Consider the following 24,205-nt stretch of genomic DNA (forward strand, 5'->3'; position numbering starts at 1 on the left):
GTATTTTTTACCCACTATGTATGGCACATTGTATTATGACTGCTGATCTTTGTCTTCCCTCACTTATGTTTGTTGCACCTTTGGCAGCAACCTCTATGCTGACTGTCATGTTGACCAATGTTCTTTCATAAAAATACAAATTCGTTAATAGATTTTTTTTAACTGTTATGCTTTTCGGGCATTATAAACTGAGAGTGATCCAATGCTGAACAACAGAGGTCGTTTAACAGAATCTGTGACTATGGCAACCGGTCTGTGTGTGTGTGGAAGAAACAAAAGGCACATAGGATATACGCTGGTGGACTTTGCCAAACCAAAATCAAGGAACACGTCTAAACAGAGGTGCTCATGCAATGCACTTTTATCATACAACGCAGTCATTAACAGTAGGTAAAAGTGTAAGTTATCCATTTCCAGCTCACGCTTTCCGAGCTTTATTTCAAAATAACATTACAATTTACATATTATGCATTTACAAAATAAATTTAGAGCTACACATTTATAACAGAAGCAGAAGAATATAGTATTTTCACAAAAAGTTACATTAAATCAAATGGAAGGTGAAAATTACAGCCACAAACTAGATAATTTTACTGTTCACTTTTAATAAATGTTTACGGTTGGGCAGATTACTCGTGAACAATGTTACATGAAAACCTCACTTTGTAGCAGTGGTTGTATCCTCTGAAGTCTTGCTCAAGGACGTTTCATGTCTGGCAATCCATATTTACAACTGATTCTTGGCCAGATTCTGCGTAATTAAATACACTATATAAGACAATGCACTCAAGTGCAATTCAGAAAAAAAAATCAATTACAAGCATTGTATTCACACAAAAATAGTTAAGTGTAACTGCCCAAACACCTGTTCTCTACAAGCGCTCTAGTCACTCTTTCACCAGACTCCCAGGATGTCTCGCACCACAGAAGCAGCAATAACATTTTACACGGAAAATAATTAACTTTTGGGCCTCAGGGTACCTCAGAACCGCAGACTCCACCCCAACCACACACTGCCTTTCGCATCTCAATTATTTTATCGGAGGGAACGCAAAAGGGCGTAGAGAGAGAGCAGAGAAGATCAAGTTCATACAGGAGGATGAAATTAAGGACAACCAGTACAACACTCGAACCAGTGAGGAATTAGCACGCACTAGTACACCCATTCCCCCATTACCCTGCAGTCATAAAAAACACACTTTAAACAAGTAGAACAATGTTGCTAACCGTAGTTTGAAACATGTTCTTAAGGTCAGCATAAATGTAACCTGTGTCTACTTGTGAGCATATGCCATAACACTGTTCTCTCATCACACATGGAGTAGCCTATTACGCTGCTTTGCAGCCTGACTGCTGGTATTCAAGGTATTTATAAAAGGAACACAGCTCCCTCAAGTGAAACACATTCTCCAATCCTATACAGCATAGAAACGCAATTAAGTCTATTTTAAATTTTCAAATGGATAATATTGTGTATTTATTAAATTAGGAAAAATGGTGGGAAAACAAAACAACGAGAAGGCAATAGTAATCACGACAAAATTGGCACTCAGGCATTCCTCAAGTGACATAAAGCAATTACAATAATAAAGTTACAATCGTTAAGTACCTATGCTCATGTCTACACAAAAAATAGTAAAGAAAATGAGTCAAGGTACTGCAGTCGACGTTTCGATCCCTTAACCAGTTGCTGGGATTATCATCAGGACATAAAATGATGCCTTAGGTAAGGAGGTTACTGCATATGTAAGCACATGCCTGCCCTACATGGAGCCAAATGGTGGTCCGAATAGAATACTGCAGGGAAAGTCAAATGGGCACGAAGAGTTCAAAGGCCAGACAACTTCAATATAGGTGGTCCTGGGAATGTCAAAGGGAATCACCGAATTACCACAGAAGAGTGCGTAATACAATGGTAACCTCATTTTACCCCTCCTATATAAATTTCTATTGTGGCGCAAGTGGGGATGGGGAAAGATACAGAAAATAGGCAGTGTGCCGGCGTTTATGAAAAACAGATGCCATTTTGACATGCACATGGCTATCCAGCATGATTTGTATGATTCAGATTCGAAAGAACACCACCTACAAATACTGCTACACAAAGGAGAACATTTTCTTCATTGGCACTTTAAGTAAGTAGGCTCTCATATTAACAATCTGTGGGTACCCCTGCAACATAATGGCAAGTCTGGAAACTGCTTCTTTAGCTTTTAATACAGCACAGCATGCTTGCAATACATCCCCCAACTGTTCAGCAGAGACAAGTTTGTAGAGAAGCAACACAACAGAAGGATGTCCACCAACTCAAAGGGCAGATGGAAAGAGCTCAAATGGCTTTGCTCAAATTCAAGCATGAAGGAGGAGGCCCAGGTTTGGTGCATAATTTGCCCCTCGGGTTACTGAGAGACGTTTCGCCTTGTCCAGAAGGGGAGTCTGTGGTTGGGAAGCATATGGAGGCTAGTGCAGGAGATAGTCTTGGGTACCAGAATCACCTTTGTGCCCAGTCCAAGAACAGTGTCATCAGAACCAAAGGAATTGGGGAAAGACCAGAATGTATAGTGCAGGGGAAAATCCCAGTTCGGACAAAATTCATTCCCAAGAGCTCTTTTTAACGGAAACTGGAGGACAAAACAGCGAGCAATACATTTTGACAAGTTGCAAAGATCAAGCGAAAGGGATTCTCTACAACGTCTCTGTGTAGACATCTCTCGTGATCAGCTAGACGACAGAGATTAAGTTGGCTGGCTCTTGTATTGAAAGAACCTTAGAGATGGTTGTCAACCAGCCAGATCATATATACCTGAGGCCGGGTCCAAAACCTCAGTGTTTCCCGGCACAGAAATCAACAGCACTACATGACCTGCTTGTTCACATACCAAATCACCGCTGTGTTGTCCACAAGGTTCTGGACAGAACAACTGCAAAGAGAGGGGATAAAGGCCTTCACAGGCCAGATAAATCGCCCACAGCTCGAGGAAGGGGACACAGGAACCTGTCTACTCTAGAGATCAAAGTTCTCTGATGTTGAGCTTCTCAACAAGAATACCTCACCCTAAAGTGGAAGCATTTGTTATCACTGTGGGCATTGACAGAAGTAGAAAAGAGGACTTTCCACAGCCGAGATTCCCCTCCACTAACCCAACTGGCGATCCAGTGCAGTGTTGGGGAGATCCTGATGTTTGTTATGAGATAATCTCTGTGTTGAAGCCATGGAGGCGCTGTGCCCAGGTGCTTGAGTACCCAGTAGGACCTACCAGGCCTAGGACCGTCTGGGCTGGAAGCCAAGCTCCCGCCTGAGACATTGGAATCAAATCCTGAATACCACTAATTCTCTCAGGATCGAGGTAAGGCTCTGCTCTGAGAGATGTGTCCAATCTCGCACTGTAGGAAAGTACCCTCTTTTTGGCATGTTTCCCCCAATTTCTGCCTGATGTCAGTGTGTCTGTCTGTGTCACTGGGATCCTGCTAACCAAGACCCCAGTGCTTATGCTCGCTCTCCTCTCAAATTTGTCATTACATACTGGTAACCCAGTATATGGTACTTAGATACCAAGGGCACTGGGGTTCAAGGGGATCCCTATGGGCTGCAGCATTACTTTTGCCATCCATAGGTAGCCCACGCAAAGGCTTCTACAGGACTGCCATTGCAGCCTGCGTGAAATGGTTCATGCACCATTTCAATGCCATTTACACTGCACCAGGTCACTTACAAGTCACCTATATGTCAGGCCTTCCAACTCTGAAGGCTGGGTGCAAAATAACTGTTTGAGGGCACCCCTGCACTAGCAGAGGTGCACCCACGTCACCCAGGACCATTTTCCCGGACTTCGTGTGTGCAGGGACGCCATTTTATGCATGCACTGGACATAGGTTGATACCTTTGCCCAGCTTCACAATGGTAACGCAGAAAATGGCCATGTAAGGTGTCCAACATCTGGGAATTGTACCCCAATACTGATTCTAGTATTGGTTTTGCAATGCCATGCACTCTCGGGGCTCCAGTGGACCCCCAGTACTGCCATACTAGTCTTCTGGGGTTTTCCAGGCAGCCCCAGCTGCTGCCACCTCACAGACAGGTTTCTGCCTTCCTGTTGCTTGAGCAGCTCAAGCCCAAGAAGTAAGAACAAAGCATTTACTTTGGGAGAGGGGTGTTACACCCTCTCCCTTTGGTAATAGGTGTTACAGGCATGGGAGGGGTAGCCTCCCCAAGCTAACTGGAAATGCTTTGAACGGCACAGATGGTGCCGTCCTTGCATAATCCAGACTACACCGGTTCAGGGATCTCCAGTCCCTGCTCTCGCACAAAACTGGACAAAGGAAAGGGGAGTGACCATTCCCATGTCCATCACAACCCCAGGGGTGGTCCTCGGAGCTCCTCCAGAGGGTCCCTGGGTTTTGCTATCTTGGATTCAAAGCGGACAGGGAATTCTGGGAGCATCTGAGTGGCCAGTGCCAGCAGGTGACGTCTGAGCCCTCCCCTGATAGGTGCTTACCAGTGTAGCTGCACAATACCCCTTTCTGGGCTATTTAGAGTATCTCTCTTGGGTGGTTCTTCAGATTCGGATTCCAAGAACTCCAGCAGGAATCCTTTGCATCCTTTACTTCACCTTCTTACCGAAGAAACTGCCTCTGGACCCTCCAAGAATTCTACAAACTGCAACAAATAAGCAAAGACGACTTCTGCATCCTTGTACCTTCAGCTCCTGCCAGGAACTGCAACTTTTTCCAGGCCGTGCATCTTCAGAGGACAGCCTGTCTTCAGCCTGCACCATAAGAGTGAAGGAATCTCCCTTGGAGTGAAGGAGTCACTCCCCTGCTTCAGCAGGCACCCCTCTGCAGCGATGACCGGTGGTGTGGGTCCCCTCTCCTGACGAAGTGCATGGATCCAGCATCACACATGGTGGACTAAAGTGGTCTGGATGTCCCACTGTGCAATTTTGGTGGAGATAAGAGGTTGCCTCCCCATGCAAGACAGTGCCCTCGTGCACCGCGTTTTTTCTAGTTGCCAAGGCTTGTTGGCATCCTTCCACGAAGTACTTCGTAGACCGTGCAGCTTCGGCCCCCAGCATTCCATCCTGTGACGCACAGCTTCCTGAGTGGTTTTCCGGCAGCGTGGGATCCTTTATTGCTGTGCTGCGTGGGCTTCATTTTGCACCTCCTTTGTCCCCGTCCTGTGGTGCTCCTGTGCACCCTGCCTGGTCTTCTGAGGGCTCCCTGAGTTGCTAATAGCCCCCTCTGCCTCCCCCTCCTGGGAAGAGCCCACCAGGTCTCTCCTGGTTCCGGGCAACTCCATTTTCTGCTAACCGCGAGCTTTGCGTGTGCCAAAGCTTGTTGGCGGAATCCAGCGATGCAAACCAGACTGCAATCATCCATCAGGCATGGGACATCATCTGCACCAATCAGGAATCAGACTTCTTGGGTGCAGTATGGACTGTTGTTCTTTACCAGTGGTGGTTCTTTTGCACCTTCTTCCAGATTAGCAGGGGCTCCTGTTCTCCCTGGACTCTTCTGTGCTTCTTGGACTTGGTCCCCTTCTTCCACAGGTCTTCAGGTCCAGGAATCCATCGTTGGTGTCTCTTCTGGTTCTTGTATTATCTTCTTTCTCGTGTTCATGTGTGTTCTAGGAAAGTTACCGTGATTTACTCCTGATTTCCTGGGCTCTGGGGTGGGTTCTATTACTTACTGTAGGAAGTTGGCACTGTATATACTATCTCAAAGTAAGAGATAGTGTGCACAGAGTCCAAGGGTTCCCCTTAGAGGTAAAATAGTGGCAAAATTAGATAATTCTAATGCTCTATTTTGTGGCAGTGTGGTCGAGCAGGATTATCAGAGGGTAGTGTTAAGCATTTGCTGTACACACACAGGCAATAATTGAGGAACACACACTCAAATACTTACTCCAGGCCAATAGGTTTTTATATAGAAAAATATATTTTCTTAGTTTATTTTAAGAACCACAGGTTCAAGATTTGAAGTAAACACATAAAATGCAAGGTACCTCACACACGTAAGTTAGGAACTTTGAATAAAAGCAATATCATATACAGTCTTTGTTAAAATGGCAATAAGCTATTTTAAAAGTGGACAGTGCAAAAATCAACAGTTCCTGGGGGAGGTAAGTAAAGGTTAGTTTGTCAGGTAAGTAACACACTTACAAGTCTCAGTTCCTGGGCATAGGCAGCCCACCTTTGGGGGTTCAAGGCAACCCCAAAGTCACCACACCAGCAGCTCAGGGCTGGTCAGGTGCAGAGGTCAAAGAGGTGCCCAAAACACATAGGCGCCTATGGAGAAGAGGGGTGCTCCGTTTCCAGTCTGCTAGCAGGTAAGTACCCGCATCCTCGGGGGCAGACCAGGGGGGGTTTGTAGAGCACTGGGGCGGTTGGGGGGGGGGGGGGGGGGGGAAACACACAAGTAGGCACACAAAACACACCCTCAGCGGCACAGGGGCCGCCGGGTGCAGTGTGCAAAGCAGGCGTCGGGTTTCAGATAGGAAACAACAGAGGGACCCGGGGGTCACTCCTGCGGTGCAGGCAGGCACGGGGGGGGGCTTCTCGGGATAGCCACCACCTGGGCTAGGTAGAGGGCCACCTGGGGGGTCACTCCTGCACTGAGGTTCGGTTCCTTCAGGTCCTGGGGGCTGCGGGTGCAGTGCTGGTTCCAGGCATCGGGTCCCTTGTTACAGGCAGTTGCGGTCAGGGGGAGCCTCTGGATTCTCTCTGCAGGTGTCGCTGTGGGGGCTCAGGGGTGTTGTCTCAGGCACTCACGGGCTCGCAGTCGCTGGGGAGTCCTCCCTGTGGTGTTTGTTCTCTGGATCTCAAGCCGGAGGCGTCGGGTGCAGAGTGTGAAGTCTCACGCTTCTGGCGGGAAACGTGTAGTCTTTGAAAGTTGCAAATAAGTTGCTGGTGTTGAGCAGGGCTGCTGCTCACAGGAGTTTCTTGGTCATTTAGTACAGTGGAGTCCTCTGAGGCTTCAGAGATCACTGGTCCCTGTTGGATGAGTCGCTGGTTGCAGGTTTTCGAATCAGGAGACAGGCCGGTAGGGTTGGGTCCAAAGCAGTTGTTGTCTTCCGTCTTCGCTACAGGCTTGTAGGTGAGCAGTCCTTGTTTCTTCAGGTTGCAGGAATATGATTTCCTGGGTTCTGGGGGGCCCCTAAATACTAGATTTAGGGGTGTGTTTAGGTCTGGGAGGGCAATAGCCAATGGCTTCTGTCCTGGAGGGTGGCTACACTCTCTTTGTGCCTCCTCCCTGTGGGGAGGGGGGGGGCACATCCCTAATCCTATTGGTGGAATCCTCCAAAACTAAGATGGAGGATTTCTAAAGGCAGGGGTCACCTCAGCTTAGGACACCTTAGGGGCTGTCCTGACTGATGGGTGACTCCTCCTTGTTTTTCTCATTATCTCCTCCAGCCTTGCCACCAAAAGTGGAGGCAGTGGCCTCAGGGGCGGGCATCTCCACTAGCTGGGATGCCCTGGGCACTGTAACAAAAGGGGTGAACCTTTAAGGCTTACCGCCAGGTGTTACAGTTCCTGCAGGGGGAGGTGAGAATCACCTCCACCCAGTACATGCTTTGTTCCTGGCCACAGAGGGACAAAGGCACTCTTCCCATGTGGCCAGCAACATGTCTGGTGTGTGGCAAGCTGGCAGAAACTGGTCAGCCTACACTAGAAGTCGGTTGGTATTCAGGGGGCATCTCTAAGATGCCCTCTGGGTGTATTTTACAATAAATTGCACACTGGCATTAGTGTGCATTTATTGTGCTCAGAAGTTTGATACCAAGCTTCCCAGTTTTCAGTATAGCCATTATGGAACTGTGGAGTTCGTGTTTGACAAACTCCCAGACCCTATACTCTTATGGCAACCCTGCACTTACAATGTCTAAGGTTTTGCTTAGACACTGTAGGGGCATAGTGCTCATGCACATGTGCCCTCACCTGTGGTATAGTGCACCCTGCCTTAATGCTGTAAGGCCTGCTAGAGGGATGGCTTACCTATGCCACAGGCAGTGTGAGGTTGGCATGGTACTCTGAGGGGAGTGCCATGTCGACTTAGTCGTTTTCTCCCTACCAGCACACACAAGCTGCGAGGCAGTTGCATGTGCGGAGTGAGGGGTCCCCAGGGTGGCATAACACATGCTGCTGCCCTTGAAGACCTTTCCTGGCATCAGGGCCCTTGGTACCAGGGGTACCAGTTGCAAGGGACTTAACTGAGTGCCAGGGCTGTGCCAATTTTGGAAGCAAAGGTACAGTTTAGGGAAAGAACTCTGGTGCTGGGGCCTGGTTAGCAGGATCCCAGCACACATTCAATCAAAACTTAGCATCAGCAAAGGCAAAAAGTTAAGGGGTAACCATGCCAAAGAGGCATTTCCTTACACTTACCTTTGGTGTTTTCTAATACTTACAGCGCCCTTCTACACAACACTTGCCTAGGTGGGAAACAGACTTTCGTATTCCACTTTCTTAGTATATAGTTTGTGTTCCCCCTAAGCCCATTTCTAACTATTGAGATTTTCACTATTTGTACTGTTTTCCAACTGTTTTTACAGCTATTTCTGCATTCTAGTGTGTATAATTTGGGTATTACCTACCTCCTAAGGGAGTATAGTCTTTATTTTTGTAACACTGAGTATTTTCTTTCAAGTGTATGAGTACTGTGCGACTACAGTGGTATTGCCTGAGCTTTGCATGTCTCCTAGGTAGGCCTTGGCTGCTCACCCACACTACCCCTAGAGAGCCTGGCTTCTAGACACTGCCTACATTTCACTAGTAAGGGATAACTGGACCTGGTATAAGGGTTAAGTACCTTAGGTACCCACTAAAACCCAGGTCAGCCTCCTACAGATAGTGAGGCCTGCCTTTTTCAAGGTCTCCAGTATATTTCCAAGGTGGACCAGATGATCCTCCCAGGTGGAGCTAAAGAGAGCTGCATCGTCTAGATATGCTGCACTAAAGCTTTCCCGGCCTTGGAGAACTTTGTTTACCAACCTTTGGAATGTTGCAGGGGCATTCTTCAAACCAAAGGGCATCACTGTAAAGTGATAATGCCCACTAGTTGTTGAGAATGCTGTTTTAGGTTTGGAATCCTTGGATAATTTGATCTGCCAGTATCCAGCAGTCAAATCAAATGTACTGAGACACTTGGCAGCAGCCAAAGTATCTATCAGCTCATCTGCTCTATGGATTGGATGAGTATCAGTTTTATTGACTGTATTGAACACTCTGTAGTCAACACAGAACCTCATCTCTTTATTGGTATTTTGAGAGTGGGGCTTGGGTACCAAGACTGCAGGACTAGCCCAAGGGCTGTCTGAAGGCTCACTAATTAGAGCATCTTTTGCACTTCTGCTCTGATGCATTCTCTGACATGGTCAGGGTGCTTATATATTTCGCTTTTTACAGGCAGACTGTCACCTGGGTCAGCGGTGTGTTCACAGCAGGTGGTTTGACCAGGGGTCATGGAAAACAGTTCAGAGACCTGATCCAGGAGATTGCCATAATCATCCTTTTGCTAGTCAGAGAGGCAGTCAGCAAGAACTTTTCCCTCTACTGAGCCATCTACTGAGTTCTGAGAGAAGAGGTCAGGGAGAGGGTCACTCTCTTCTTTCTGTCCTTCATCAGCGGCCATGAGCAAAGTTATGTCAGCCCTGTCATAGTAAGGCTTCAGGCGATTCACATGAAGCACCCTGTGGGGGCTTCTGGGAGTGCCTAGGTCAACCAAGTAGATGACCTCACCTTTCTTCTCCCCAATAGTGTGAGGACCACTCCACTTATCTTGGAGTGCCCTAGAAGCCACAGGCTACGGGACCCACACTTTTAGGCCTGGCTGGTAAACAGTCATATGGTCTTGCCATTGCTTTTGCAGTTCTTAGCTGGCCTCAAGGTTTTTAGATCCCCTCTTCATGTACTCAGCCATTCTGCATCTCCGGCCTAGCACATACTCTACTATGTAATGTTTGGGGGTTTTGAGAGGTTGTTCACAACCTTCCCTCACAAGGGCAAGTGGGCTCCAAACAGGGTGTTCAAACAAAAGCTCAAAGGGGCTACAGCCCACTCCTTTCTGTGGAACTTTCCTGTAGGTGAAGAGGAGACAAAGCAATAGGATAGCCCATCTCCTCCTGAGTTTCTCTCAGAGTCCCATGATCATGCCTTTTAGAGTTTTGTTGAATCTCTCATTTGGTTGTGGATGATAAGGAGTGGTGACTTTGTTACACCACACTCCTTCCACATGGCTTTTAAGGTATGCAGTCATGAAGTTGGCACCTCTGTCTGACACTACCTCCTTAGTAAAACCTGCCCTGGAAAAGATTCCCAGGAGGACCTTGGCCACTGCAAGAGTTGTAGTTTTCCTGAGGGGAATTGCTTCTGAGTACCAGGTGGCATGGTCCACCACCACCACCAGTATAAACCTGTTCCCAGAGACAGATGGAGGGTCCAAGGGTCCAACAATGTCCAAACTATGCCCACAAAGGGTACCCCAACCACTGGTAGTGGAATTAGGAGGGCCATTGGAGTGCTGCTTGTCTTGCCACTAGCATACTAGGAAGTCCTGCAGGAACGACCGATCAAAGTAGCCGTCCCGACGGACCTGACTGTCCAGACATTAGTGCTTAGCAAACATGTGTAGGGACGCCTACGTAGCTGCCTGGCAGATATACAGGACAGGAACTCTGCATGCTAACACAGTGGAAGCAGCAGTTGCTCTGGTGGAATGAGCACGCAAGCCCTCAGGAGGTTGCTTCTTGGTCAGAGCGTAGCATATTTTGATGCAAAGAAGCACCCATCGAGAAATGGTACACTTTTGCACAGCCTTCCCTTTTTTCACACCCACGTATCCAACAAAGAGTTGATCGTCCACCCGGAAATCTTTAGTAAGATTGAGGTAGAACGCCAATGCTCTTTTTTTGTCCAAATGGTGGAGTCTCTCCTCCTCACGGGAAGGATGTGGGGGTGCGTAGAAAGTAGGCAGAGTGATGGACTGGCCTACATGAAAGGGTGTAACCATCTTAGGAAGAAAAGAAGCCTTAGTGCGCAACGTAACATTGTCTGGGTGCACAGACAAGTATGGAGGCTTTGAGGAAAGGGCCTGAAGCTCACTCACCCTCCGAGCAGAGTTGATTGCAACAAGAAAGACAGTTTTGAAGGTGAGGAGCTGCAAGGGAGAATGATGCATTGGCTCAAAGGGAGTACACATCAAATAATTAAGTACATGATTGAGCTGCTACTGCTCAAAGAGCCAGGTCTCGAGGTACTTCCTGAAGGTCAGGAGGTCCTGGGTATTACGTAGGTTGGTGGGGAGGGAGTTCCAGGTTTTGGCGGCGGGGTGGGAGAAGGACCTGCTGCCGGCTGTGGTACAGTGAATGCGAGGGACTGTTGCGAGGGCGAGGTCACGGAGCGGAGCTGGCGTGTTGGGATGTGGAAGTTAAGTCAATCATTGAGGTAGGCCGGTCCTGTGTCGTGGAGGGCTTTGTGAGCGTGGATTAGGATTTTGAAGACAATCCTTTTGTTGAAGGGTAGCCAGTGTAGGGCAGATATGTGTTCGTGGCAAGGGAGGTTGAGGATGAGACGTGCTGAGGCGCTCTGAGGCGTTCTGGATGCGCTGGAGTTTTTCTGGAGCTTGGCCGATGATCCTGCGTAGAGGGCATTGCCGTAGTCCAGTCTGCTGCTAACAAGGGCGTGGATGACCGTTCTTCTGGTTTCCATGGGAATCGACTGGAAGGTCTTGCGGAGCATTCGAAGAGTGTTGAAGCATGAGGATGAGATGGCGTTGACTTGCCTAGTCATGGAAAGTGAAGAGTCTAGTATGAAGCCGAGATTGCGTGCGTGGGTGTTGGGGGCAGCCCCAGAGTGGCCGGCCAATAGGAGTAATCCCATGCTGACTTGTTGGGTCCGAAGATGATGATCTTGTTTTTTTCTGAGTTCAGCTTGAGGTGGCTTGCTGTCATCCAGTTGGCGATGGCGAGACGACCGGTGTGGAGGTTGTTCTTGGTGGTTGCAGGGTTCCTCATGAGGAAGAGGATGAGCTGGGTGTCGTCAGCGTAGGAAATGATGTTGAGGCCATGGGGGTCGGACGATGCTGGCGATTGGACCCATGTAGATATTGAAGAGGGAGGGGCTGAGTGAGGATCCCTGGGGGACCCCGCACATGGTCTTGGTGGCCTTTGACCAGAACCGGGGGAGGCAAACTCTGTGTTCTTTCGGAGAGGAAGGAGGTGAGCCAGTCCAGGGCTATGTGGCGAATTCCGGCATCGAAGAGGCGCGTGCAAAGGGTTTGCTGACATACGGTGTTGAAGGCTGCGGAAGGGTCAAGTAGGATGAGGGCAACGGTTTCACCTTTGTCTAGCCTGGTCCTTATGTTGTCGGTGCAGGCGATGAGGGCGGTCTCGGTGCTGTGGTTTTTGCGGAATCCAGTCTGGGAGACGTCGAGTAGGCTGTTGTCCTCCAGGAAGCGGGAAAGTTGGTTGCTGACTATCTTCTCTGCGATCTTCGCGGGGAAGGGGAGCAGGGAGATAGGTCGGTAGTTTTTTAGGTCTTTGGGGTCAGCTTTGGGCTTTTTGAGAAAGGCATCAACTTTGGTGTGTTTACAGCTTTCCGGGAAAATGGCGGTCTCGAAGGAGCTGTTGATGATGGTCCGGAGCTGGGGAGCGATGATTTGGCTGGCCTTATTGAAGACGTGGAGACGGCAGGGGTCTGTGGGAGAGCCGGAGTGGATGGTGCTCATGGTTTTGGTGGTTTTTTCATTATTGGTGGGGGTCCAGGCGCTCAGTACGTTGGTGCAGCAGGGTGCGATGGGGTTGACCATGCAAGTGGTGGTGGTGGTGGTGGGGAACGGCGTTGCGAAGCTTCCATGTATGTCTGTGATCTTGTGAGTGGGGAGGGTCGATGGAGCAGGATTTGGGGTTGGTGAGTTCCTTGATGATGTTGAATAGTTCCTTGCTGTTGTGTGCGTTATTGTCTATCCGCTCTTTGTAGAAGGATCTTTTGGTGGTCCGGATGAGCTGGTAGTGTTTGCGCATGGCTCAATTGAGGGCATTGAAGTTGCTCTCTGATTTTTCTTGGCCAGGTTCTCTCAGTTTTCCGGCACTCTCGTTTGGAGGCCTGAAGGTCTGCGGTGAACCAGGGAGCTTTCTTGTTGATGCAGGTGTTGTTGGTTTTCTTGAGTGTAGCGAGGGTGTTGGCGCAGTCATCGAGCCATTGTTTGAGGTTGAGGGCAGCGGTGTTGGGGGTCGTTAGTTTTGCGAGGTTGGAGATCAGCTGTTGCTTGGAGGTCTTGTTCCACTTGCGGTGAGGGATCGGATACTGTTGCTGGTGGTTGGTGGGCTTTAGGAAGGAAAAATGAACGCAGTGGTGGTCAGGCCAATAGAGTTCGGTGGTGTGAGTGAAGGAGATGTGGCTGCTGGAGGAGAAGATGGTGTCAAGCGTGTGCCCGGCTGAGTGGGTGGGCGAGGTGACCAGTTGCTTAAGGCCAAGGTTGGCGAGGTTGTCCAGTAGGGCAGCGGAGTTGCAGACTCTGGTAATCTCTAGTTGGAAATTTAGGTCGCCAAGGAGCAGGTAGTCCGGGGAGGTGAGGGCGTGGGAGCGGATTGTGTTGGCGATGGCGTCGCAGAATTGGGGGCGGGGGCCTGGTGGTATGTCAACGATGGTTCCTCTCAGGGTGGTGTTGGCGTTTATGTGTATCTGACAGTGTAGGTGCTCTGCAGCATCCAGGGTGTCGCTGGTGTTGGTGGAGATCCTGATGGAACTTCCGTGGACTATGGTGATTCCTCCTCGTGGTTTGTTGATACGGTCTCTTCAGGTGATCTTGTAGCCCTCTGGGATGGCTATGGCGATGTCTGGTTCAGATGAGGGGCTCATCCATGTTTCAGTGAGGAAGGTGATGTCAGGTGAGGCTGTCGTGAGTAGGTCCCAGAGCTCGATGGCATGCTTGTGGACGGAGCGGTGTTGAGGAGGATGCAACTGAGATGGTTGGGGTGTCTGGCGTTGTTGTGGTGCTTGGTGGCTTGATTGCAGGAGAATCAGCATGAGCAGCAGGCAATGGGCCAGTTGGTGTGCCTGGGTGCAGGCGGTGAGCCGGCCGAGGATGAGTGCCTTGAGCTCGGAGGTGGTGTAGAGGCGTCTTGAGGTGTGGGAGGTGCGTGGGCCAGGGGGACGGGTGCTGGGCGCGGTCCAGACGCAGATGGTCTTGCCTCTAAGCACCCCCGGCGCGCTCGCTGCGCGTGGCTGCGCAGTAGCCGCCACTAAGAAGGGGAGGTGGGAGGGAGGAGCAGCTGGGAGGCGGGAGGGTGTGACGAATGGAGGCGCAATTGGTGTCGGGGCCGAAGAGAATGCAGCGGCGGGGGTGGGGAAAACAGGCAGAAAAAAAGGCAGATAGCAGGAAAAAGGCAAAAACATAAAAATGGAGCAAAACAGAAAACGGGCACAGAAAACAGGAAACACAAGATAACAAGACTAACACACAATACTTACGCATACCACTAGACACCAGGGATGAGGCGCAGGCGGGTGACTGCGGGTGGTGGAGGGCCTCGAACTCGCAGCAGCGAGGGCAAGGTCAGGAGCACGAGGGTAGTCCGGTGGAGCTGCTCGTCGCTCAAAGAGTGGTTCCTGGCCTTAATTCAGGTCAGGGGTCACTATGGCCAGCGCGCAGCAGCTGCCATTAAGAAGGGGAGGTGGGAGGGAGGAACAGCTGGGAGGTGGGAGCATGTGACGAATGGGGGCGCGAGGTCGCAGGGAACGCAGCAGTGGGGATGGTGAAACTGGGGAGAAACCAGCAAAAACAGAGCAAAACAGAAAACGGGCACAGAAAACACAAGATAACAAGACTAACACACGATACTTACGCCTACCACTAGACACCAGGGACTCGCAGCAGCAGTGAGGGTTGGGTCAGGAGCACGAAGGCAGTCCGGTGGAGCTGCTCGTCGCGCAGAGTGGTTTGTGGCTTTAATTCAGATCGACGTAACGACAAGCATATACAGTTTTGGTTGATGGACGCCTGGCTGCCAAGATAACATCGCAGACTTCGGGTGGAAGGGCAAAAGCCGTCAACAGTCGCCGCTCAATCTCCACCCATGAAGGCGGAGTTTGGACAGGCTTGGATGAAGAACCGTCCCCTGTTGCTGCGACAGAAGATCCGCCCGAAGAGGCAGTCTGAGTGGAGGATCGATGGACATGCTCAATAGCTCTGGATACCATACCCTCCGTGCCCAGTCCAGAGCCACCAAGATGACTTGGGCCCGGTCGTTCCTGATTTTCTTGAGAACTCTGGGCAGAAGAGGTACAGGCGGAAAGGAGGCCGGAGTTCCCCTCGAGACGAAAAGCATCTCTGAGCGAGTGCAGCCTTGGAAACTTCAACACGCAATGTCAGCTGTTTTGCGCGTTCTCTGCAGAGGCGAACAGATCTAACCAAGGCTCTCCCCACTGCCGAAAGAGACCTTGCGCCACCTCCGGATGGAGACCAATGTAGACGCGGATGGAGACGCCATTCGTGATTGGCTGTGCATTGACGGCTGAGTTTGTACGCTCTGGTGTTGAGGGAGCCCGCCGGATGTTGAACCATCAGGGCGATGCCCTGACGTTCCAGCCATGTCCGGAGGCGTAGTGCCTCCTGACAAAGGGTGTTTGTTGCAGTACCACATGGCGGTACTATTATCCGTGAATACCTGCACCACTTTCCCTTTGAGAGAGGGAAGGAATGCTTTCAACACAAGCCTGATAGACCCGGCACTCCAGAAGACTGATATGGAGCCCAGACTCTGTCAGAGATCAGAGTCCTCTGATCTCCGCCTCCCCCCATGTGGCCGCCTGTAAGGAAATGCCTCCTTGGCATGGTTACCCCCTGACTTTTTGCCTTTGCTGATGCCAAGTTATGATTTGAAAGTGTGCTGAGGCCTGTTAACCAGGCCCCATCACCAGTGTTCTTTCCCTAACCTGTACTTTTGTTTCCACAATTGGCACACCCTGGCATCCAGGTAAGTCCCTTGTAACTGGTACTCCTGGTACCAAGGGCCCTGATGCCAGGGAAGGTCTCTAAGAGCTGCAGCATGTCTTATGCCACCCTGGGGACCCCTCACTCAGCACAGACACACTGCTTCCAGCCTGTGTGTGCTGGTGGGGAGAAAATGACTAAGTTGACATGATACTCCCCTCAGGGTGCCATGCCAACCTCACACTGCCCATGCCATAGATAAGTCACCCCTCTAGCAGGCCTTACAGCCCTAAGGCAGGGTGCACTATACCATAGGTGAGGGCATAGGTTCATGAGCACTATGCCCCTACAGTGTCTAAGCAAAACCTTAGACATTGTAAGTGCAGGGTAGCCATAAGAGTATATAGTCTGGGAGTCTGTCATGCACGAACTCCACATTACCATAATGGCTACACTGAAAACTGGGAAGTTTGGTATCAAACTTCTCAGCACAATAAACGCACACTGATGCCAGTGTACATTTTATTGTGAAACACACCCCAGAGGGCATCTTAGAGATGCCCCCTGAAAACATACCCGACTTCCAGTGTGGACTGACTAGTTTTACCAGCCTGCCACACACCAGACATGTTGCTGGCCAGATGGGGAAGAGTGCCTTTGTCACTCTGTGGCCAGGAACAAAGCCTGTACTGGGTGGAGGTGCTTCTCACCTCCCCCTGCAGGAACTGTAACACCGGGCGGTGAGCCTTAAAGGCTCACCCCCTTTGTTACAGCGCCACAGGGCATCCCAGCTAGTGGAGATGCCCGCCCCCTCCGGCCACGGCCCCACTTTTGGCGGCAAGGCCGAGGAGATAATGAGAAAAACAAGGAGGAGTCACTGGCCAGTCAGGACAACCCCTAAGGTGTCCTGAGCGGAGGTGACTGACTTTTAGAAATCCTCCATCTTGCAGATGGAGGATTCCCCCAATAGGATTAGGGATGTGCCCCCCCTCACCTCAGGGAGGAGGCACAAAGAGGGTGTAGCCACCCTAAGGGCTAGTAGCCATTGGCTACTAACCCCCCAGACCTAAACACACCCCTAAATTGAGTATTTAGGGGCCCCCAGAACCTAGGAAAAATAGATTCCTGCAACCTAAGATGAAGAAGGACTGCTGACCTGAAGCCCTGCAGAGAAGACGGAGACACCAACTGCTCTGGCCCCAGCCCTACCGTCCTGTCTCCCCACTTCAAGAGAAACTGCAACAGCGACGCGCTCCCCATGGTCCAGCGACCTCTGACGCCTCAGAGGACTACCCTGCATCTAAAAGGACCAAGAACTCCCGAGGACAGCGGCCCTGTTCCACAAAGACTGCATCTTTGCAACAAAGAAGGAACTTTTAAAGACCACACGTTTCACGCCGGAAGCGTGAGACTTTCAACTCTGCATCCGACGCCCCCGGTTCGACCTGCGGAGAACCAACACTATAGGGAGGACTCCCCGGCAACTGCGACCCTGTGAGTAGCCAGAGTTGACCCCCCTGAGCCCACACAGTGACGCCTGCAGAGGGAATCCAGAGGCTCCCCCTGACTGCGACTGTCTGCTTCAAAGAACCTGACGCCTGGGAAACACACTGCACCCGCAGCCCCCAGGACCTGAAGGATCCGAACTCCAGTGCAGGAACGACCCCCAGGCGGCCCTCTTCCTAGCCCAGGTGGTGGCTACCCCGAGGAGCCCCCCCCCCCCTTGCCTGCATCGCTGAAGAGACCCCTCGGTCTCCCATTGAAACCTATTGCAAACCTGACGCCTGTTTGCACTCTGCACCCGGCCGCCCCCGTGCTGCTGAGGTACTTTTTGTGCTGACTTGTGTCCCCCCCCCAGTGCCCTACAAAAACCCCCTGGTCTGCCTTCTGAAGTCGCGGGTACTTACCTGCTGGCAAACTGGAACCGGGGCACCCCCTTCTCAATTGAAGCCCATGCGTTTTGGACACCATTTTGACCTCTGCAACTGACCGGCCCTGAGCTGCTGGTGTGGTAACTCTGGGGTTGCCTTAAACCCCCAACGGTGGGCTACCTTGGACCCAACTTTGAACCCTGTAGGTTGTTTACTTTCTGCAAAACTAACAAATACTTACCTCCCCCAGGAACTGTTGGAATTTGCTGTGTCTAGTTTTAAAATAGCTTATTGCCATTTTTGCCAAAACTGTACAAGCTATTTTACTGATTCAAAGTTCCTATGATACTTAAGTGAAGTACCTTTCATTTGAAGTATTGGTTGTAAATCTTGAACCTGTGGTTCTTAAAATAAACTAAGAAAATATATTTTTCTATACAAAAACCTATTGGTCTGGAATTGCCTGAGTGTGTGTTCCTCATTTATTGCCTGTGTGTGTACAACAAATGCTTAACACTACCCTCTGATAAGCCTACTGCTCGGCCACACTACCACAAAATAGAGAATTAGAATTATCTCTTTTTGCCACTATCTTACCTCTAAGGGGAACCCTTGGACTCTGTGCATGCTATTTCTTACTTTGAAATAGTGCATACAGAGCCAACTTCCTACATTGGTGGATCAGCGGTGGGGTACAAGACTTTGCATTTGCTGGACTACTCAGCCAATACCTGATCACACGACTAAATTCCAAAAATTGTCATTAGAAACTGATTATTGAAATTTGAGCTATTTTTCTAAATTTTTCAAAAAGTCCTGCTAGGGCCTTGTGTTCGTCCCTATTAGCATTTCTTTTAGAGTTTAAACGTTTTGTAAAAGTTTGAATTAAGTTCTAGAGATAGTTTTAGATTCTTAAAAAGTATTCCAACTTTTAGAAACAAAATGTCTACTACAGAAGAGAATGTTATGAAACTCAACCTCACCCCTTACCTGCATCTTAGGATGTCAGAGTTAAGGTCTCTGTGTAAAATAAAAAAGATAAAGACTGGTTCAAAACCTACCAAAGTACAGCTCCAGGAGCTCTTGGCAGACTTTGCTAAAAACAACCCCTCTGATGATGCCTTCACATAGGGGGACACTAGTGAGTTGGAGGAACTCCCACCTCCAACCCTAGATAGGGAGACCAGGGTTCCTCCAACCCTGACTCCAAATGTGATAGTCAGAGATGCTGCTTCTCTCACAGGAGAGTCCAGCAACTCTGCAAGCATTGAGGAAAGCCTCAATGAAGAGGACCTCCTGCTAGCAAGGTTGGCCAAAAGGTTGGCTTTGGAAAGACAGATCCTAGCCATAGAAAGGGAAAGACAAGAGATGGGCTTTGGTCCCATCAATGGTGGCAGCAACATAAATAGGGTCAGAGATTCTCCTGACATGCTAAAAATCCCTAAAGGGATTGTAACTAAATATGAAGATGGTGATGACATCACCAAATGGTTCACAGCTTTTGAGAGGGCTTGTGCAACCAGAAAAGTAAACAAATCTCACTGGGGTGCTCTGCTTTGGGAAAAGTTCACTAGAAAGTGTAGGGATAGACTCCTCACACTCTCTGGAAAAGATGCAGAATCCTATGACCTCATGAAGGCTACCCTGATTGAGGGCTTTGGATTCTCAACTGAGGAGTACAGGATTAGGTTCAGGAGGGCTCAAAAATCCTCGAGCCAGACCTGGGTTAATTTTGTTGACTTCTCAGTGAAAACACTGGATGGTTGGATTCAAGGCAGTGGTGTAAATGATTATGATGGGCTCTACAAGCTGTTTATGAAAGAACACCTTTTAAGTAATTGTTTCAATGATAAACTGCATCAGCATCTGGTAGACCTAGGTCCAATTTCTCCCCAAGAATTGGGAAAGAAGGCGGACCATTGGGTCAAGACTAGGGTGACCAAGACTTCCACAGGGAGTGACCAAAAGAAAGGGGTCACAAAGACTCCCCAGGGGAAGAGTGTTGAGACATCCAAGGGAAAATGTAAAGAGTCTTCTATAGGGCCCCAAAAACCTGCTCAGAAGGGAGGGTCCAAAGCCTTTTCACAATCAAATTTTGGGTACAAGGGTAAAAACTTTGATCCCAAGAAGGGCTGGTGTCGTAGTTGTAATCAGCAGGGACACCAAACTGGAGACAAGGCCTGTCCCAAGAAAGGTTCCACTTCAAACTCTACTCCAGTTAGCAATGGAATAGCCAGTCTTCAGGTGGGATCAACAGTGTGCCCAGAGCAAATCAGGGTTCACACTGAAGCTACATTAGTCTCTGAGGGTGGACTTAGCCACACTGGCTGCCTGGCCCCCAAATATGCAAAAATACAGGCAGCAACTCTTGATTAATGGGATTAGTGTAGAAGGCCTGAGGGATACAGGTGCCAGTGTCACCATGGTGACAGAGAAACTGGTTTCCCCTGGTCAATACCTGGCTGGACAAACTTATCCAGTCACCAACGCGGACAATCAGACTAAAGTACATCCCATGGCTATGGTAACTTTAGAGTGGGGAGGGGTCAATGGCATGAAACAGGTGGTAGTCTCCTCAAATATACCTGTAGACTGTTTGCTTGGAAATGACCTGGAGTCCTCAGCATGGGCTGAGGTAGAGCTCAAAACCCATGCAGCCATGCTGGGTATCCCTGAACTGGTGTGTGTCAACACAAGGGCACAGTGCAAGGCTCAGGGTGAAAAAGCGGTGTTGGAGCCTGGAATAATGGCCCAACCCTCCAAGAGGAAAGGAAAGAAGACTGGGGAACCAGCTTCAACACAACAAAAGAAAAATAACCTATCTTCCCAGGAAGACGTTCTGCCCTCTGAGGGAACTGAGCCCATGGAGTTGGAACCTTATCAGGTTGAGCTCCTAGGCCCAGGGGGACCCACAAGGGAACAGTTATGTAAGGGGCAGGAAACATGTCCCTCTCTTGAAGACCTTAGGCAGCAAGCTGCTGAAGAGACCAAAGGAAAAATCACTGGAACACAGAGTCTATTGGGAAGATGGACTCCTCTACACGGAGGCAAGAGATCCCAAACCTGGTGCCACTAGGAGAGTAGTAGTGCCTCAGGAGTTTAGGAAGTTCATTCTAACCTTAGCTCATGATATTCCACTTGCTGGGCATTTGGGACAAATCAAGACTTGGGAAAGGTTAGTTAACTATTTCTATTGGCCCAACATGTCCCAGAAGGTAAAGGAGTTTTGTGTCTCCTGTGCCACCTGTCAAGCCAGTGGTAAGACAGGTGGACACCCAAAGGCCCCCCTCATTCCACTTCCAGTGGTGGGGGTCCCCTTTGAAAGAGTGGGTGTGGACACAGTGGGTCCACTTGAACCTCCCACAGCCTCAGGGAACCAGTATATCCTAGTGGTAGTGGATCATGCCACTAGGTACCCTGAAGCAATTCCCCTTAGGTCCACTAGAGCCCCTGCAGTAGCTAAAGCACTCATTGGTATCTTTACCAGAGTGGGATTTCCTAAGGAGGAGGTGTCTGACAGGGGTACCAACGTCATGTCAGCATACCTGAAGCATATGTGGAATGAGTGTGGGGTAACTTACAAATTCACCACACCATACCATCCACAAACCAATGGTCATGTAGAAAGATTTAACAAGACATTGAAAGGCATGATCATGGGGCTCCCTGAAAAGCTCAAAAGGAGATGGGATGTCCTCTTGCCATGTCTGCTTTTCGCCTACAGAGAGGTTCCTCAGAAGGGAGTAGGGTTTTCCCCATTTGAACATCCGTTTGGCCATCCTGTCAGGGGACCACCAGCTCTTGTAAAAGAAGGCTGGGCGAGACCACTTCATGAGCCTAAACAAGATATAGTGGACTATGTACTAGGCCTATGTTCCAGGATGGCAGAATACATGGAAAAGGCAAGCAAAAACCTTGAGGCCAGCCAACAACTCCAGATGATGTATTATGACCAAAAGGCTGCTATGGTTGAGTTTCAGCCAGGGCAGAAAGTCTGGGTTCTGGAGCCTGTGGCTCCCAGGGCACTTCAGGACAGATGGAGTGGCCATTACCCAGTGCTAGAGAGAAAGACAGGTCACCTACCTGGTAGACCTAGGCACCAGCACAACCCCCAAAAGGGTGATCCATGTGAACCGCCTCAAACTCTTTCATGACAGGGCAGATATGAATCTGTTGACGGTAACAGATGAGGATCAGGAAGCTGAGAGTGAACCTCTCCCTGATCTCCTCTCCACAGACCCTAAAGATGGCTCAGTAGATGGAGTGATCCATTCAGACACCCTGACTGGCCAACAGCAATCGGACTGTAAGAAAGTCTTACAACACTTTGCTGAGCTCTTTTCCCTATCCCCTGGTCAGACACACCTGTGTACCCATGATGTGGACACAGGAGACAGCATGCCTGTCAAAAACAAAATTTTCAGACAGTCTGACTAAGTTAAAGAAAGCATCAAAGTGGAAGTCCACAAGATGCTGGAATTGGGAGTCATTGAGCACTCTGACAGCCCCTGGGCTAGCCCAGTGGTCTTAGTCCCCAAACCTCACACCAAGGATGGTAAGAGAGGGATGAGGTTTTGGGTGGACTACAGAGGACTTAATTCTGTCACCAAGACAGATGCCCATCCTATTCCAAGGGCAGATTAATTAATTGACAAACTAGGTGCTGCCAGATACTTAAGTACCTTTGATGTGACAGCAGGGTACTGGCAAATCAAAATGGCACCAGGAACAAAAGAAAAGACAGCATTCAACCATACCTGATTGGCATTATCAGTTTACTGTTAAGCCCTTTGGCTTAACGAATGCCCCTGCCACCTTCCAAAGGTTGGTGAATCAAGTCCTTACTGGCTTGGAGTCCTTTAGTGCAGCTTATCTTGACGATATTGCTGTCTTTAGCTCCAGCTGGCAGGATCACCTGGTCCACCTGAAGAAGGTTTTTAAGGCCCTGCAAGCACAGGCCTCTCTATCAAGGCATCCAAATGTCAGATAGGGCAGGGAACTGTGGTTTACTTGGGACACCTAGGTGGTGGCCAAGTACAGCCACTCCAACCCAAGATCCAGGCTATTCTGGACTGGGTAGCTCCAAAAACCCAGACTCAAGTCAGGGCATTCCTTGGCTTGACTGGGTACTACAGGAGGTTTGTGAAGGGATATGGATCAATAATGACACCCCTCACAGAACTTACCTCCAAGAAAATGCCCAAGAAAGTAAACTGGACTGTAGAATGCCAACAGGACTTTGAAACCCTGAAATAAGCTATGTGCACAGCACCAGTTCTAAAAGCTCCAGATTACTCCAAGCAGTTCATTGTGCAGACTGATGCCTCTAAACATGGGATAGGGGCAGTTGTGTCCCAAACAAATGATGATGGCATTGACCAGCCTGTTGCTTTCATTAGGAGGAGGTAACTCCCCAGGGAGCAGCGTTGGAGTGCCATTGAGAGGGAGGCCTTTGCTGTGGTTTGGTCCCTGAAGAAGCTGAGACCATACCTCTTTGGTACTCACTTTGTAGTTCAAACTGATCACAGATCTCTCAGATGGCTAATGCAAATGAAAGGTGAAAATCCAAAACTGTTGAGGTGGTCCATCTCCCTACAGGGAATGGACTTTATAGTGGAACACAGACCTGGGACTGCCCATGCCAATGCAGATGGCCTTATGCCACCCTGGGGACCCCTCACTCAGCACAGACACACTGCTTGCCAGCTGGTGTGTGCTGGTGGGGAGAAAATGATTAAGTCGACATGGCACTCCCCTCAGGGTGCCATGTCAACCTCACACTGCCCATGGCATAGATAAGTCACCCCTCTAGCAGGCCTTACAGCCCTAAGGCAGGGTGCACTATACCATAGGTGAGGGAATAGGTGCATGAGCACTATGCCCCTACAGTGTCTAAGCAAAACCTTAGACATTGTAAGTGGAGGGTAGCCATAAGAGTATATGTCTGGGAATCTGTCATGCACGAACTCCACAGCACCATAATGGCTACACTGAAAACTGGGAAGTTTGGTATCAAACTTCTCAGCACAATAAATGCACACTGATGCCAGTGTAAATTTTATTGTAACATACACCCCAGAGGGCACCTTAGAGGTGCTCCCTGAAACCTTAACCGACTACCCGTGTAGGCTGACTGGTTTTAGCAGCCTGCCACACACCAGAGATGTTGCTGGCCACATGGGGAGAGTGCCTTTGTCACGCTGTGGCTAGTAACAAAGCCTGTACTGGGTGGAGATGCTTATCACCTCCCCCTGCAGGAACTGTAACAGCTGGCGGTGAGCCTCAAAGGCTCGCCCCCTTTGTTACAGCACCCCAGGGCACTCCAGCTAGTGGAGTTGCCCGCCCCCTCATGCCACGGACCCACTTTTGGCGGCAAGGCTGGAGGAGATAATGAGAAAAACCAGGAGTCA

General features: G+C 49.7%; 1 protein-coding gene across 2 annotated transcripts in view; it reads right to left on the bottom strand.

Moving 5' to 3' along the window:
• Nucleotides 1-459: 459 nt before the first annotated feature.
• The window catches only part of TDRD6 (tudor domain containing 6), a 1,091,010-nt gene continuing 1,067,264 nt past the window's right edge, over nucleotides 460-24,205 (bottom strand). For both annotated transcript variants that reach the window (XM_069236084.1, XM_069236083.1), the window contains one exon: nucleotides 460-751. In XM_069236084.1, the coding sequence (XP_069092185.1) occupies nucleotides 708-751 (44 nt within the window). In that variant the 3' untranslated portion in view covers nucleotides 460-707. The remainder of the gene's footprint in view (nucleotides 752-24,205) is intronic.

Source organism: Pleurodeles waltl, chromosome 5 (genome assembly GCF_031143425.1).
Source record: "Pleurodeles waltl isolate 20211129_DDA chromosome 5, aPleWal1.hap1.20221129, whole genome shotgun sequence".
Lineage (NCBI taxonomy): Eukaryota > Metazoa > Chordata > Amphibia > Caudata > Salamandridae > Pleurodeles > Pleurodeles waltl.